The 15948-nt window shown below is 39.9% G+C and overlaps 1 protein-coding gene across 1 annotated transcript in view; it reads right to left on the bottom strand.

Moving 5' to 3' along the window:
- The window catches only part of LOC150075707 (calcineurin-binding protein cabin-1-like), a 1104404-nt gene that overhangs the window by 179865 nt on the left and 908591 nt on the right, over nucleotides 1–15948 (bottom strand). Inside the window, exon 37 of the mRNA XM_090388624.1 lies at nucleotides 6663–7435. Within this exon, the coding sequence (XP_090244750.1) occupies nucleotides 6663–7435 (773 nt within the window). The remainder of the gene's footprint in view (nucleotides 1–6662; nucleotides 7436–15948) is intronic.

Raw genomic sequence — 15948 nt, 5'->3', positions numbered from 1 at the left:
TATTAGAGGAGGAAGCAAACCATTAGTCATAATCATGAGAGCATCCTTGACTCGGGGGGGGGGGGGGGTCCCCACGGACTGCAGATGTGCAAATATATTCCCAATTCAGAAAAAGGTTCAAGCGATGACACAAGTAATTACGGACCTGTTAGTTTACCTTTTTTTAAGGGAAAATACTTGAGTCACTGTACTAAAGAAGACAATCGCAGGATCATCTAGAAAAGATTGCAGTTATACTTCAGACAGAGCATGGGTTTGCTAAGTCTTATCTGACCAATTTCATTGGATACTATTATGTGTCATGGGGAAGTTTGTTACAGCAATCAGAAAATGGATGAAAAAAAAAAAGAAAAAAAGAAAAAAAGAAAATATATCATGCTGTCAGATATGTTTTCTGAACGGTGCAGACAGGCTGCCAGAGTAGCTCATGGGGTTCCTGTCAATGATATACAGGAATTTTGCTAACAAGAACAAGGAGGTGATAAGCCCTATGTATAAGGCCACCCCTTCAGTACAACACATGAGTGTGGAAGTCTCATTTTAGGAAGGATGTAGAGCTGCTGGAACGAGTACAGAAATGTGTAATGAAATTGCCAAGGGGAACAAAGGGTTGCTCTTACCAAGAAGAAGTGTTTAGAAAATAGGCACCTGTGAGGTGATCAGATTGAGGTGCATAAGGCTTTGAATGGTTTGAGCAAGATCAATGCTGATGGGATTCTTATTCTTTTTTTTTTTTTTTTTTTTTTTTTATGTGAACCCCAAACACGAGAGGTATTAGAACCTATAGTACTTAGTACCGTGCTTGGGTTGGAGGTTGAGAAGATGAAAGAAGATATTTGTTGACATTGGACTTGAACTTCTGTAGATTGTAATTTTCAGGAAATATGCATGAAGGAAGGTTGTTCCAGAAAACAGCAGTTGAATGAATAAATGAGGAAGATGAAAAGTTGGTTCTGTGGGTTTGAAGTTGGACAGTAAATGGATGTTGGCTGGTGGCGGCACGTGTTCAGACTGTTTTGAAAGAGAGAGCGGGAATTATAGAAGCCAATTAAGAAGAACAGTGGCCATAGAAGTATCTGTAGGAGAGGCATGCAGCAGAAACAGTGCGTCTATGAGAAAGCGAGTGGAGAGACTCTGTTAGAGATGAATCTTTAATTAACCTAACTGCCCTCTTCTGAATGGAATCAAGAAGCCTGAGAGAGGTTTTGGGGGCACCACCCCAGATGTGGGAACAATATTCTATGGCAGGGTGGATTTGCGATTTATACAGAGTGAGCAGCTGTTTGGAAGAAAAGTAATGCCGAAAGCGAAAGAGAAAACCAAGTTTTTAGATGCAGAGGAAGCAATATTTGTAATGTGCTTGTGCCAAGAGAGATTAGAAGTCGGGGTAATCCCCAAAAGAGATATATCATTTTGCCTAGAAATCGGAGTGTCACTAAAGATAAGCATAGGAGTAGAAGAATCCTTTTTGCGAGATATAAGACAAGACTGAGTTTTAGAAGTGTTGAAATCAACTAAATTGTCTTTGCCCCACTGGAGAATTACCTGAAGATCGGCATTTAAGGAACTGGTAGCAGATTTTCGAGAAGTTGAAGCTGATTGAGCAGGACAAGGTTTCTCATAATGGAAAGTTGAATGCAATGTGCTATCATCGGCAAAACTATGGATAGGATTTCCAGTCAATGGAAGAAGGTCATTGATATACAAGAGGAAAAGAGTGGGGGAAAGAACTGAACCTTGGGGGACACCGGCATCAGTGGAGAAGTTAGAAGACAGAGAGGCATCTAACATCACCCTCAGTGAGTGATCAGAGAGAAAACTGGTAAACCAATTACTAAAAACAGTTGGCAAACCATAAGATGGAAGCTTGTTTAGAAGACCTTTATGCCAAACACGATCAAAAGCCTTTGAGATGTCAAGAGCAACTACTTGTGTTTCACTGAACCTTTCCCTTGAATAAGTCCATAAATGGGTAACATAAGCCAGAATATCACCAGTGGATCGACACTGACGGAATCCATACTGGCGATCGTTGATCAGACGGAAGGTTTCTAGGTAGTTTAAGAGTTGGCGGTTAATTGATTTCTCCATTACTTTAGAAAGAGTAGAAGTAATTGCAATGGGACGATAATTGGATGGGAGGGATTTGTCACCCTTTTTGGGAACTGGCTGGATGTGAGCAAATTTCCAAGCAGCAGGAAAAACACCTTTCGAATAAGAAAGTGAAAAAAGGCGGCAAAGAACAGGAGTAAGATCAGGAGCACAGGTTTTGAGAATAAGTGGAGAAATACCATCAGGACCTAGAGCTTTCTTAGCATCAAGATTCATCAAAATCCTTCTGATATCCTTTTGACGGAAGACTATAGGGGGCACCGAATGGAGCGTGTTGGGAATGGTGGGAGGTGTTTTACGAAGATCATTAATACATGAGCTGGAACAAAAATGGGATGCTAGCAAGTCAGCTTTCTCCTTAGCTGAAGTAACAACAGAACCATCTGGTTTGGACAGAGGTGGGAGCAGAGATGGGCAAAAGTTACGACCAATGGCTTTGGCAAGAGACCAGAATGCTCGGCTACCATTAGGGCAAGAAGCAAGTTTACTACTCTTAGCCTGTTCAAACTCTAGTTTGGACTGATTAATAACTGCATTACAATTGTTGCGAGCTTTGGTATAGGCAGAAAATGAAACTGAAGAATTAGAAACAAGCCAATTACGATATGCAACGTTTTTCTCTTGGATAGCCTTAGCACATTTATTGGAAAACCAAGGTTTAGATAAAGGACGAGATTTTAAAGTGGAGTGTGGGATAAAGGATTCCATTCCTGCAAGAATAATTTCACTGACACGATCTGAGCAAACGTTGACATCAGAAGTTTTGAAACAGTAATCCGACCAAGGAAAAGAAGAAAAGAAGTCTCGCAGGTCATGCCATTTTGCATTCTTGTAATGCCAAACAACGCGAGGTTGGGAATAGCCAGGAGATAAAGATTCCATTGAAGAAGAGACAATCAACAAGCTGCGATCTGACGTGCCTAAAGGAGCTCTCACTTCGACCGTGTACTTAGAAGGGTTGTTTGTGAGAAAAAGATCAAGGGTATTAGGGTATTGGCTGTATGATTAGGATTGTCCGGTATTCCTGTAGGTACATGAAAAATCTGTGCTAGGTCATTAGTAATTGCAAAAGCCTCAGCATCTCGACCTGCTGGGTCGGTGTGACTAGAAAACGGAAGCCAACTGGAGTTGTGAACATTAAAATCACCAAGAAAAATTACCTCACTTTTAGGAAAACTGGACTGGAGAAAGTCAAGTTGCAAAGAGAGAAAGTCAAAGAGCTCCAAGTGATTAGTGGAGTTGGGAGAATGGTAGAGACAACAGATGAATTTGACACAATGAGGTAGAGAGATTTTAAGCCAGAGAAGATCAAAGAGAGGAGATTCCAAATTGCCAAGTCTCTGACATGGAATATCAGAACAGACATATGCACAAGTACCACTTTTGAGGCGAAACAAATCATACAGCGAATAATTTGGGCATCTGAGATGAGCAGTAGTTGAATCAACCGATAACTGAGATTCTGTCAGAAAAAGTACATGGGGTTTGGCAGACTGCAAGTGGAAATGGACATCGTTGAGATTAGAACTGAGACCACGTATATATGTGAAATGAATTAGGAAGTCCTTGGGAGGTTTAGATCTTTTCGCAGATATGCTTGCTCTATTAGTTTGACAATTCATGGTGTATTCAATAGTAAGAAAATGTGGGTGGGACATGCTGTATGAAGTAATGAAATTTTTGGATATGGCGTACATGTTGTAAGAATATAACCAGATCCTTGACATAACGTGGCCTCGACAATGCTCCCTGCATACACACTACTCGGACTCCCTCCAGTCACTATCTGGCAGAGTAGAGGTAGCAAGATTATACACTAGCTGATCCGGAAGCCTCCTAGAGAGTTACCAATAGGTTCGGTCCAGTGTACTAACTAGCGGCCGGCCTGCGGACACCGTTTTAGAGCTGTACCCTTGAAATGTAAGGAATATTGGATCTCGCCACGACGTTCATCATAACCTCAAAAGTCATCAATTATACTGCATGATGGAAGAGATAGGGAAGGGTTGATATCAATGGTTCGACTGTTGATGATCCTGCTGAAATAACAAACAAACTGAATGAGTACTTTGCATCTACATTCACACATGAGGAGTTATTAAGGTTTGAAAATGCCAGAAGGTTATCAAATTGTAGCAGGGTGCTTAATGATTTTGTAATAACTGAGAGCAAAGTGGAGGATAAATTTTTGAAGGTAAACATAAGAAAGGCACCTGGGGTGGATGGGGTCTAACAGTTATATTAAAGGAGGCAGCAAAGGAAGTAAGCAAACCCTTAGCCATACTTATGAGAGTATCCTTGGAATCATGGGAGGTCCCCATGGATGGAGATGTGCTGTTATTGTTATTTAGGTTTTAGGAGCATTAGCAACTAAGGTCATATTGCTCTGGTGATATGCAGTGGTCATTTCCTGACCTTTGCGCATCCTCCGTATTTGGTGGTCACGGGCTCGAATACCGGTCTAATCAAGAAGCGTGTGCTACGCACTGCTGCTCCAGCCCACCTGGCTACGGAAGTGCCTGGAGATGTGCAAATGTATCCACAATTCACAAAGGGGATCAAAGGGTGACATGAGTAATTACAGACTAGTTAGTTTAACTTCTGTTCCAGGTAAAATAATGGAGTCACTGGTTAAAGATGCATTGCAGGAGCATCTAGACAAGACTGCAGCAATAATTCATACCCAGCATGGGTTTGTTAAGGGAAAGTCTTGTCTGACAAATTTGATTGGTTATTATGATGTGGTTACAAAGGAACTGGATGCAAAAAATAATTTTCATATCACATACTTGGATTTCAGGAAAGCTTTTGACACCCTTGCGCATAGAAGACTACTGTACAAATTGGAACAGAATGGTATTAAGGGTAAATTGCTATAATGGATAAAAGGATGGTTGAGTGGGAGAAGACAGAGGGTGGTATTCAATGGGCTCTGCTCTTCGTGGACTAATGTTATTAGTGGAGTCCCACAGGGTTCGGTGATGGGTCCACTGTTGTTTTGTATATTTATCAATGATATTGATGAAGGTATATCAGGCTTAGGGTCTAAGTTTGCAGATGATACAAAGGTTGTCAGGGTCGTTAATGACTAATGGCAGTGTGCTACTGCAACAGGATCTAGAAAATTTGGCCAGATGGGCTGAGAAGTGGCAACTGAAGTTTAACCTTGACAAATGCAAAGTATTGCATATGGGTAGAAGTAACCCCAGAGAAACGTACCAACTGTGTGGTACTACACTTAAGGTGGTAGAAAATGAAAAAGACCTGGGAGTAATTGTGCAGTCAGATATGAAGTTTTCTGAACAATGCAGACAGGCTGCAAGAGCAGGTCATGGGGTTTTGTCAATGATATACAAGAATTTTGCTAGCAGGAAAAAGGAGGTGATTGTCCCTCTGTATAAGGCAATGGTCAGACCACACCTTGAGTACTGCGTACAGGTCTGGAGGCCTCATTTTAGGACGGATGTAGAGCTGTTGAAATGAGTATAGAGAAGGGCAACAAGATTAGTGAATGGAACAAAGGGTTGCCCTTACAAAGAAAGGCTTAAATTTTGCAAATTACAGTGTCTGGAGACTAGGCACCTGTGAGGTGATCTGATTGAGGTGTATAAGGCCTTGAATAGGTTGAGCACACTGAATGTTGATGGGATTCTTCCACTTGTTCAGATTCCAAACCTAATGGGGCATAAATTCAAATTAAAGAAAGACAGATGTAGAATAGATGTGCGGAAATTTGCCTTTAGCCAGCGGCTGGTTATTTGCTGGAAAATACTTCCATCTGTTGTTGTGGAAGTTGATAAGTTAAATAAATTTAAGGAAGAACTGGACAAACATTTAGAATTAATGGTTGTGTGAATTTTTTTTTTTGGCTGATGCTGCATAAGCTCATACATTTCCTTTCTTGCATCACATGCCACTACTACTACTACTACCACCACCAATTCCCTGTTACTACTGCTGTTTTCAGCCAAAGATTCAGTATATACATGAATGTTAAACTTAAAATCATTTTATGTTGTAACATCCATAATATTTTTGTGTGTTCCAACAACAGTCGATTCCAGCGAAAACAGCACTTTTAGCAATTGGATTCATGGAAGATATAATATTCCCTTACCAGTATCTGCTGAATTGCTGACTATATTTAATAATCTATTATAAAATAGCAATAGCCACACAGTGGAAGGAAGCTAGAGGTTCTTGCTGCAGTTTCTGAAAAAAAAAAAAAGAAAAAAAAAAAAAAAAAAAAAAAGAAAAAAAGGAAGAACTGGACAGAAAAAAAAACAAAAAACAAGTATATAAGAAAATACAAATTATTTTCTTTCCTTCTCATGTAGGTTGCTATCTAGTTGACCTTTGAATTTATTCAAACTGTCAGCCTCAACTACTCATGAAGGCATCTTGTTCCAGCGATTGACTTGCTAATTATAAGAAAACTTTCTAAATTAGTTGTAAAAACTCTTCAGAGAATTTGTGTTGGGTGTTGTTTGTGAAACTTGCATAAGCATGACAGGTCAGCTTTCAAAGAAATTATATTAAATTTGACTTACCTGTCAATTGATTTATTTCCACATCATTTTCTTTGCAATTTATATGGTTTTCATATTCATGGGCAAACTTTATGTCAGGAAACAAATTACTGTTGTCCTTTAATAACTCTTTGGTTGTTTGAGGTGTTGTTTCCACATAAGTTTCCATATTACTGCTTTCTGAAATTATTTCCTGTTTAACTACCCTTTCACTAATTGAATCATGGATATGAGCAGTATCAACACTTAAAAATATCATCTGCTGTTCTATGTTATTCTCACTGTATAATTTTGCTGCATTTGAAACTGAAAGTTCCTCTTCTGAATTTTCTTGTTTTATTAGGCTGTCATATTCCAGTATTTCATGTGATAAAGATGGATCAAAGTTTGATATTGTAACATCTAGGGCTTCAATGGGTACTGTCTCCAATAATTCTTTTTCTAAATTTGTTTCTATATCCACTACTGATGATATTTTTGGGATTTTTATGTCTGCATACAAACCATCTTTACTATCTTGGCTTTCAGAACAACGTTCTGAAACAACAGACACAATAGAATTCAGAACATCTTTAACAGCAGCTGAATCTTGAGATTCTGATGAAGAATCAACTGAATGTCGATTGCTTCTTTCGATAGATTTAATAGATTTTGTATCTCCAATGCTTTGAACTGATTGACCATGGAAATAATTGTGATCAACAGTGGCTGGAATGACCTTTTTTAACTTTTTTGCACTAGGTAGCAAAGAACTGGATTCATCAGCTTCTGAGGAACTCAGGGATGTATAACGGCTATATCAAAGGGGAGAAAAAACAACAGCCAATGAACATTTAATCATGCATATTTGGAAAATTATAAAATTAAAGTTTATGAAAACAATACGAGAAAATGCATAACACCAGAATCTTCAATTTGAATTAATCTTCATTCAATGGATAATGCATTGTATTATATTTTATTAACATTAGAAATATTTGAATGTAAATAATACCATCACTTAAAATGACACGCTGGATGAAGACCTTTTAAATCCGAGTCATCTCCATATATCTTTAACTTTGGAGGGTTATGAATAATATTCACTTTTTTACATGAATAACTGAAACACAAAGAACCTGAACTGAAACTCACTTGCCAGGTATTTTATTAAGATGATATCAAATGAATTTTAAGTATCAGTAACCACTTTGCTTATCAGAGGCATGAAGTCGCAAACCCATGTTTAGGTCTTTAAAGCAAAACTCTTGCAACCATTATGTAGTTTAAGTGATGTCATTTCAGGTTATGATGGGTATTGAGGTGAGACACAATATTCTTTATATTTCGAGGTACAGTTCTAAAACGGTCCTCGCAAGCCTGTTGCTAGATAATCCACTGGACTATTAACTAACAGTCTCAGTCTTATGACGGTGCAAGCAATGTATCAATTAGGAAATTTATGAATGAATTATGAATGCTTCCAAACTTAAGCATCAGTATCAGCTAGTGTATAATTCTGTTGCTTTACTTTGCCAGCTAGGAGGGAATCCAAGTGATGTGTATGCAGGAGGGGGCATTGTAAAATCTACATTATGTCACAAACCTGAGTATGTTTATGCTGTGTGTGAGTGTGTGTGTGTGTGTGTGTGTGTGTGTGTGTGTGTGTGTGTGTGTGTGTGTGTGTGTGTGTGTGTGTGTGTACACTATAACCACAAATTTAATTAATTCTTAAATGTTGATTAATTGTTGATAAGGCAATGGTCACGCCACACCTTTAATACTGCATACAGGTCTGGAGGCCTTATTTTAGGAAGGATGTAGAGTTGCTAGAACAAGTACAGAGAAGGACAACAAAACTGGTGACAGAAACAAAGGGGTGCTCTTACGAAGAAAGGCTTAAGTTCTGAAAATTTCAGCATCTGGAGAATTGACACCGGCGAGGTGATCTGATTGAGGTGTATAACACCTTGAATGGTTTGAGCAGGCTCAATGCTGATGGGATTCTTGTTCAGATTACAAACCCGAGGGGGCATAAACTCAAATTGAGGAAAGACAGTTGTAGAATACAAGTGCAGAAATTTGCCTTTCGCCAGTGAGTAAGTAGTTGATTGCTGGAACAAACTTCCATCTGTAGTTGAGGAAGTTGATAGCTTAAATAAATTCAAGGAAAAAGTGGACAAACTTTTGGAGCGAATGGATGGGAGAAATGGAAAGGTGCAATGCTAATTCATGCATTGCTTGCACCATCACAAGACTGACAGAAGAATGCAGTTTCTCTGTGACAATAGCATTAGCATTAGTAGAGGCATTTGATGCAAGAAAGCAAGCTTATGCAGCATCAGCCAAAAAAAAAAAAAAAAAAAAAACCCACTTCCACTTCACCCCTCTAAAACTTATTTAGGCTATCAACCTCCACCACAAGGGATGGAAGTCTGTTCCACCAACCAACCACCCGCTGGCTAAGGGCAAATTTCCGCACGTCTATCCTACATCTGTCTTTCCTCAATTTGAATTTATGCCCTCTCAGGTGATTTTTCTGAGCTAGAGAAAGAATCCCATCAGCATTGGGCATGCTTAAACCATTCAAGGCTTTATACACCTCTATCAGATCACCTCGCTGGTGCCTAGTCTCCAGACACTGTAATTTGCAAAACTTAAGCCTTTCTTCGTAAGAGCACCCCTTTGCTCCATTCACTAATCTTGTTGCCCTTCTCTGTACTCGTTCCAGCAGCTCTACATCCTTCTTGAAATAAGGCCTCCAGACCTATATACAGTACTCTAGGTGTGGCCTGACCATTGCCTTATACAATGGAATAATCACCTCCTTATCCCTGCTGGAAAAATTCCAGTATATCATTGACAATACTCCATGAGCTACTCTTGCAGCCTGTCTGCACTGTCTCAGAGAACTTCATATCTGCCTGCACAACCACCCCCAAGTCCCTTTCATTCTCTACCACTGTCAGTGTAGTACCAGAGTTGATACGTTGCTCTGGGGTTGCTGTTTCCCATGTGTGATACTTTACATTTGTCAATGTTAAACTTCATTTGCCACCTCTCAGCCTATCTGCTCAACCTTTCCAGATCCTGTTGCAGCAGCATAGTGTCAGTAGTGTCCTTGACAACCCTGCCAACCTTTGTATCGTCTGCAAACTTGGACATTAAGCTTGATATACCATCATCAATATCATTTATAAATATAGAAAACAATAATGGACCCAACACTGAGCCCTGAGGGACTCCACTAATAACATTAGTCCACGATGAGCAGTGTCCATTGATTACCACTCTCTGTCTTCTCCCCCTCAACCACCCCTTTATCCATAGCAGTAATTTGCCTCCAATGTCACACTGCTCCAATTTGTGTAGCAGTCTTCCATGTGCAACAGTATCAAAAGCCTTTCTAAGATCCAAGTATATAATATCAAAGTTATTCCCTGCATCCAGTTCTTTTGTGACTGCATCATAGTATCCAATCAAGTTGGTCAGGCAAGACTTCCCCTTAACAAAACCATGCTGTGTCTGAGCTATAACTGAAGTCTTGTCTAAATGATCCTGCAGTGCTTCTTTAACCAGTGCCTCCATTAATTTTCCTGGAACAGAAGTTAAGCTCACAGGTCTATAATTACTTGTGTCAGCCTTTGATCCTCCTTTGTGAATTGGGGTCACATTTGCACATTTCCAGTCTATGGGTACCTCCCCTGAGTCCAAGGAAGCTCTCATAATTATGGCTAAGGGTTTGCTTACTTCCTTTGCTGCCTCCTTTAATATAACTGGATAGATCCCATCCACCCCGGGTGCCTTTCTTGTGTTTGTCTTCAACAGTTTCTCCTCCACTTTACTCCCAGTTATTTCAAGATTCTGTAGCTGACTGCTACAGAATCTGTAGCAGACTGCTACTATATGTTCTGTTAGTGAGGATGAAGTCGATTTCACTAGTTGTTAATCCATTTGGACTCTTCCATGTCCACTTTCTGTTCACCCTTTTCTTGAAAAAAGTGTTCATTTCTGACAGTCCTTGAGATTCTGCAAATTCCACAAGTCTTTCACTTCTTTTATTTCTTTCACCAATTCCAAAATTTCCTATAGTTCTTCTTTCTGCACTGTTTTGCCTTTTCCAACCTTAGCATTGAAGTCCTCCATAATAATAGTGTAGTGGGTTTTCTGCTCATCTAGAAGACTCAATTTCGGTGTACATTTCTTCAACCTCTTCATCATCATGGCTTGATGTTGGTGCATAAATCATTATAATCTTTAGCTTGTACCTCTACAGACTGGGCAATATAGACTCGCAATTCTTTCTTGGCTTTCCGCTGGCTCTAATGGGTATAAGCTTTAAGTTTCATGAAATTTATGAATTAACAGCAGTTGTATTATTTTGAAACTGATTCCATGTCTTGTTCTTTTCTCTCTTGTCTTGTTGAACATTAAATGCAGAATTCCACTGGTAGTAGGTGTTCTTGCATATTTTATTTCAGGTTTGTAGTATGCCAGTCGCAGCAGTTGCTAATATCTGTTCTGTAATGTGTTCATCGGCATCATGTATAGATTGATGTTGGATGATATGGTCATCTATGTACATGCTGAATGCATATTTATTCCAGTCCAGTTTAGAGAATTTCCATTTTGCAAAACTGCATACTCCATGATCAGAGCTTATGGTTAATATTTCAGGATATGGTTAATATTTAATGGATTGTCTCAAACATGGCAATCAAAGTATGAAAATAACCATCATTACACTGTGTTCACCAACATTAGGTGGCAGTGATCACAGGATAACTAGCATCAAGGAAAAAGGGAAGGGCTTCTGCTTTCATAAAGGTAACTAGAGAGCCCTTAGTTTTAAATTCTATGCAATATTTCCAACTAACAACTAATGCTGTTATCAACAGAATATTCTAAATGTCAAGCAGAGAATTAATTGTAGAAGGTACTAGGCTTTTTATATCAATTAAGAGATAATATTCAAGGTTTAGCATTAAATAGATGTCAGATGAATTAAACGAGGCTCTTAGCAGAGAAGAAAAATGCATGGGATGCATATAAATTATCAAGTGATAAAGAAAACCCCTTCCCATTTCACTGATCCATTCATTCCAAATATTTGTCTAGTTTTGCCTTGAATTTATTTAAGCTATCAACTTCCACAACAACAGATGGAAGTTTGTTCCAGCAATCAAATACCCACTGGCTAAAGGCAAACCTCCACATATCTATTCTAGAACTGTCTTTCCTCAGTTTGAATCTATGTCCCCTCACGTTTGTAGTCTGAGCAAGAGGAAGAATCCCATCAGCATTGAGCCTGAGCAGTTGGTACATTTGTCCGAGGTTACTGCAACCCATATGCAGTTATTTGCTTTTGTCAATGTTAAACTTCAGTTGCCACTTCTCAGCACATCTGCCCAACTTTTCCAAATCCTGTAGCTTCCTGAAAAGCCTAGTATCTTCCAAAATTACTTCCTTGAATGCTTCCTATTTAGAATTTGCTGTTGGTAAATTCATCAGTTGATCCAACTGTATAGAACTTAAAAAATCTCCAAGATCATTGCAGTTGCCTTTACGAAAGCAAAAACCCTGCCTTTACCCCTGATGGTAGTTACATCATTCGGTAAATCTCACATCAGTAAACTTTTATCACTACCTCCTAGTGGTTCTTTTATCTGCAGATTCTTAATGCATGAATAATCACTGCTGATAATCAGATCAAGAGTGTTACTCTCTCTTGTTGCCCCTTTAACATGCTGCTGTATAAATCAATCAACAATTAATCCACAAAAGCCTTGCTAGTGTGTGAGCGACCAATCCACAATTTCCAGTCTATATCTGGGAAGTTAAAATACCCCATTATAAGACATTCGGATTTACTAGCCCACTCTATTTCTGTGTATAATTGTTCATTGTACTCATCACAGTCATTAGGACTATAACAAACTCCTACCCTGATTTTTGCATAACTCCTCCTCCTCCTCCTCACTTCCTATCCTGTCTATCCTTTCTGTACACATTGTACTCCCCAAATTCCAATTCTGCATCCCTTATAACTGAGTGACACCATGTCTCTGATATCCCAACAATATCTGCCTTTGATGTCTTAACCAGCACACTTCAAATTCATCAAAATTATTTACTATATTAGCATTGGTCTACATGCAAGTATACATGTACCTGTTCTTACTCGTAGTTACTCTAACACAGCCCATGTATTTATTTGTTTCATGACTTTCAGCAGTTCCTAAAATCCCCAGCAACTTGCTTTTCGTGCTGCTGCTCATTCCAATATCCCAATAGAAGCAGAGCAAGAATCATTTCCACCTATGCTTGCGGCTACTATTAATCTATTAGTCTGTGAATTCCCCCAAGTTAGCAGTTTTCTGACCCACCTAACATTAGCATTAGTAGAGGCATATGATGCAAGAAAGCAAGCTTATGCAGCATCAGCCAAAAAAAAAGAAAAAAAAAAACATTGTCTCGATAGCAACAGCAAATATTCTTGCATCCTTTCTATTTAAGTGTATCCCATCCCTATAGAAGCAATTTCTCCTCTTAACAAGCACAGACCACACAGAGAAAAATTCTACCCCATGAGCCCTGCACAATCTTTCCAGGGCCAAATTGATTGACAAGGCTCTAATAATATACTCCCTCCTATCGTGTCTGTGCAGGATTGCAGACACTTTCAAATTTAGCCCTAAGCTGTGACTTGTTTTCAACATTGACCTGCACTTGCTAAATAAATCTGTAGATTACCTACACACTGCTGTCATTAGTTACGATATAATCTTTTGGGGTCTTAAAAGATAATATCTTCTCTACAACGTCATCAACTTTTGTCCCTGGCAGACATACCATATAAAAGATTAAAACTAGGGTGTGTGTGTATTTAGCTGTAACATTTATGGTTTGTGTTTTTTTTTTTTTTTAAACACTCAGTTGCAACTCTCATTCATTCTTCTGGCTTTCAGTTCATTTGTTCGACTCATGCTTTCTACACTGCACTCTCTGGGAACCTCAACTTAATGTTATTCTTCAGTTGTGGTGCAGGCCTAGCTGCAGGTTTTTTGCAGGCCAGGGGAGAATGCAGTGATAGTGTTTGTGTTGTTAGTATATATCTAGTGAGTATGGGCTTGGCACACCCAGGGTCCTGAGCTGGATATCATCATTCTTATCTTTCTTGGTGAGTTCCTTCTACTTCTGACTCTTGCTTTCTTTCTCAGGGTAATTAAAATTTATTTTTGGCTGGTGCAGCATAAGCCCCAGGCTTCCCTGCACCATATGGCTAATAATAATAATAATAATAATAATACAATACAATCTAATAATACTAATAATGATAAGGCATCCAGAGACAATCCCAAAGTTTCTCCCTGAAGGAGTCACATATCTGAAGACTAAAGATGAAGATACAAGAAACCCGGCGAAATAAAGGCCAATCACACGCCTCCCAACTATGTACAAGATCCTGACCAGCTGCATAACTAAGAAAATATCAGACCACTTAGAGAGTCAGAACATAATGGCTGAACAGCAGAAAGGCTGCAAGCGGAGGAGCAAAGGATGCAAGGAGCAAGCCTTCAAGAAGCACCGCAACCTATACACAGCCTACATCGATTACCACAAGGCCTTCGACTCCTTACCTCATAGCTGGCTAATAGAGACACTGAAGATCTACAAGGTCAATCCGATAGTGACAAACTTCCTAGGAGCAACAATGGCAAAATGGAGTACCGCCATTAAGGTCGAGAACATCACAACCAGGTCAATTCCCATTAGAAGAGGAATCTTTCAGGGAGATGCTCTGAGCCCACTATAGTTCACCCTAGCACTCAACCCATTATCCACCATGCTCAATGCCAGCAAGTATGGATATAACCTCAAAGAAGGAAGAAAGAACCTGTACACCCTCAGCCACCCGATGTACATGGATGACATCAAGCTCTACACAGCAACTGAGAAACAACTCCAACAACTACTCCAGATCACCAAAGAATTCAGCAAGGACATGAGGATGGAATTTGGTCTAGAAAAATGCAAGACCCACACACTGCACCAGGGAAAATTAGTTGGTCGAAACTACCAGCTGCTGATTGGTAAACAGATCGAAGCTATGACAGAAGGAGAGACCTACAAATACCTAGGGATGATGCAGGCTGAGCAGTTAGACCAAAAGGAAATCAAAAAGTGCCTGACCGAAAAATATCATCAGAGACTCAGAAACCTGCTGAAAGCAAAACTGAATGGAGGTCTAGTCAAAACTCTATGCAGCTCCAGTACTAACATACACATTCGGGGTCATAGATTGGACTAACACCGAGCTAGAAGATATTATGCGAAAGACAAGGACAATGATGACCAAGAGTCGCCAACACCATCCAAAGTCAGCAGTGGAGAGAATAACAATACCTCGGAAAGAGGGAGGAAGGGGCCTGATAGACATGATAGAACAACAGAAAATACCGATAGTTAACCTGAAGGATTACTTCGAGAACAACACAGCACTACTCCACCATGCCATAAGGAAGATAGATAAGTGGTATACCCCACTCAACCTAAAAGAGGAAACCCCTCACGTCCAGACGGTACAAGAAACGAAGTTAGAAAGATGGGCAAAGAAGACTCATGCCAGACACTACAATGACTTCCATCAAGATCACACTGGTAACATTGCTTCCAATGCATGGCTCACAAGTGGGACGCTCTTCCCCGAGACTGAAAGAATCATGTTGCTGTTGTTATTTGGTTTTTAGGAGCATTAGCAACTAAGGCCATATTGCTCCGGGGATATGTGGTGGTCATTTCCTGACCTTTCCGCATCCTCCGTATTTGGTGGTCACGGACTCGAACCCCGGTCTGATCAAGAAGTGTGTGCTACGCACTGCTGCTTCTGCCCACCTGGCTACGGAGGTGCCTGAAGGAATCATGTGGGCCATCCAAGACCAGGTAATCAACACCAGAAACTATAGAAAATACGCAAAGGAGCTCGGAATGTCAGATGACACATGTTGACGATGCCACCTGGCCTCAGAAACGATCCAACACATCACCGCGGGATGCAAGGTGATCACCCAGACTGAGTACACTCATAAATATGACCAGGTAGCCAGGATAATACATCAGAAGCTAGCGAGGAAATACCATTTGACCAAAGAAAGTGTACCATACTACAAGTATGAACCCCAGGCAGTACTAGAGACCTGAATGCAGAAGCTGCACTGGGACCGTGCCATAATAACGGATAAGACCATCCCGCAGAACAGACCGGGCATAACCCTTGTGGACAAGATGGAAAAGGCTACCTACCTGATTGATACAGTGGTGCCGAACA

The sequence above is a fragment of the Mastigoproctus giganteus genome, chromosome 14 (assembly GCF_048544385.1).
Source record: "Mastigoproctus giganteus isolate SK-2022 chromosome 14, ASM4854438v1, whole genome shotgun sequence".
NCBI classification, from domain to species: Eukaryota; Metazoa; Arthropoda; class Arachnida; order Uropygi; family Thelyphonidae; genus Mastigoproctus; species Mastigoproctus giganteus.
This window is presented reverse-complemented; position numbering and strand designations above follow the sequence as displayed.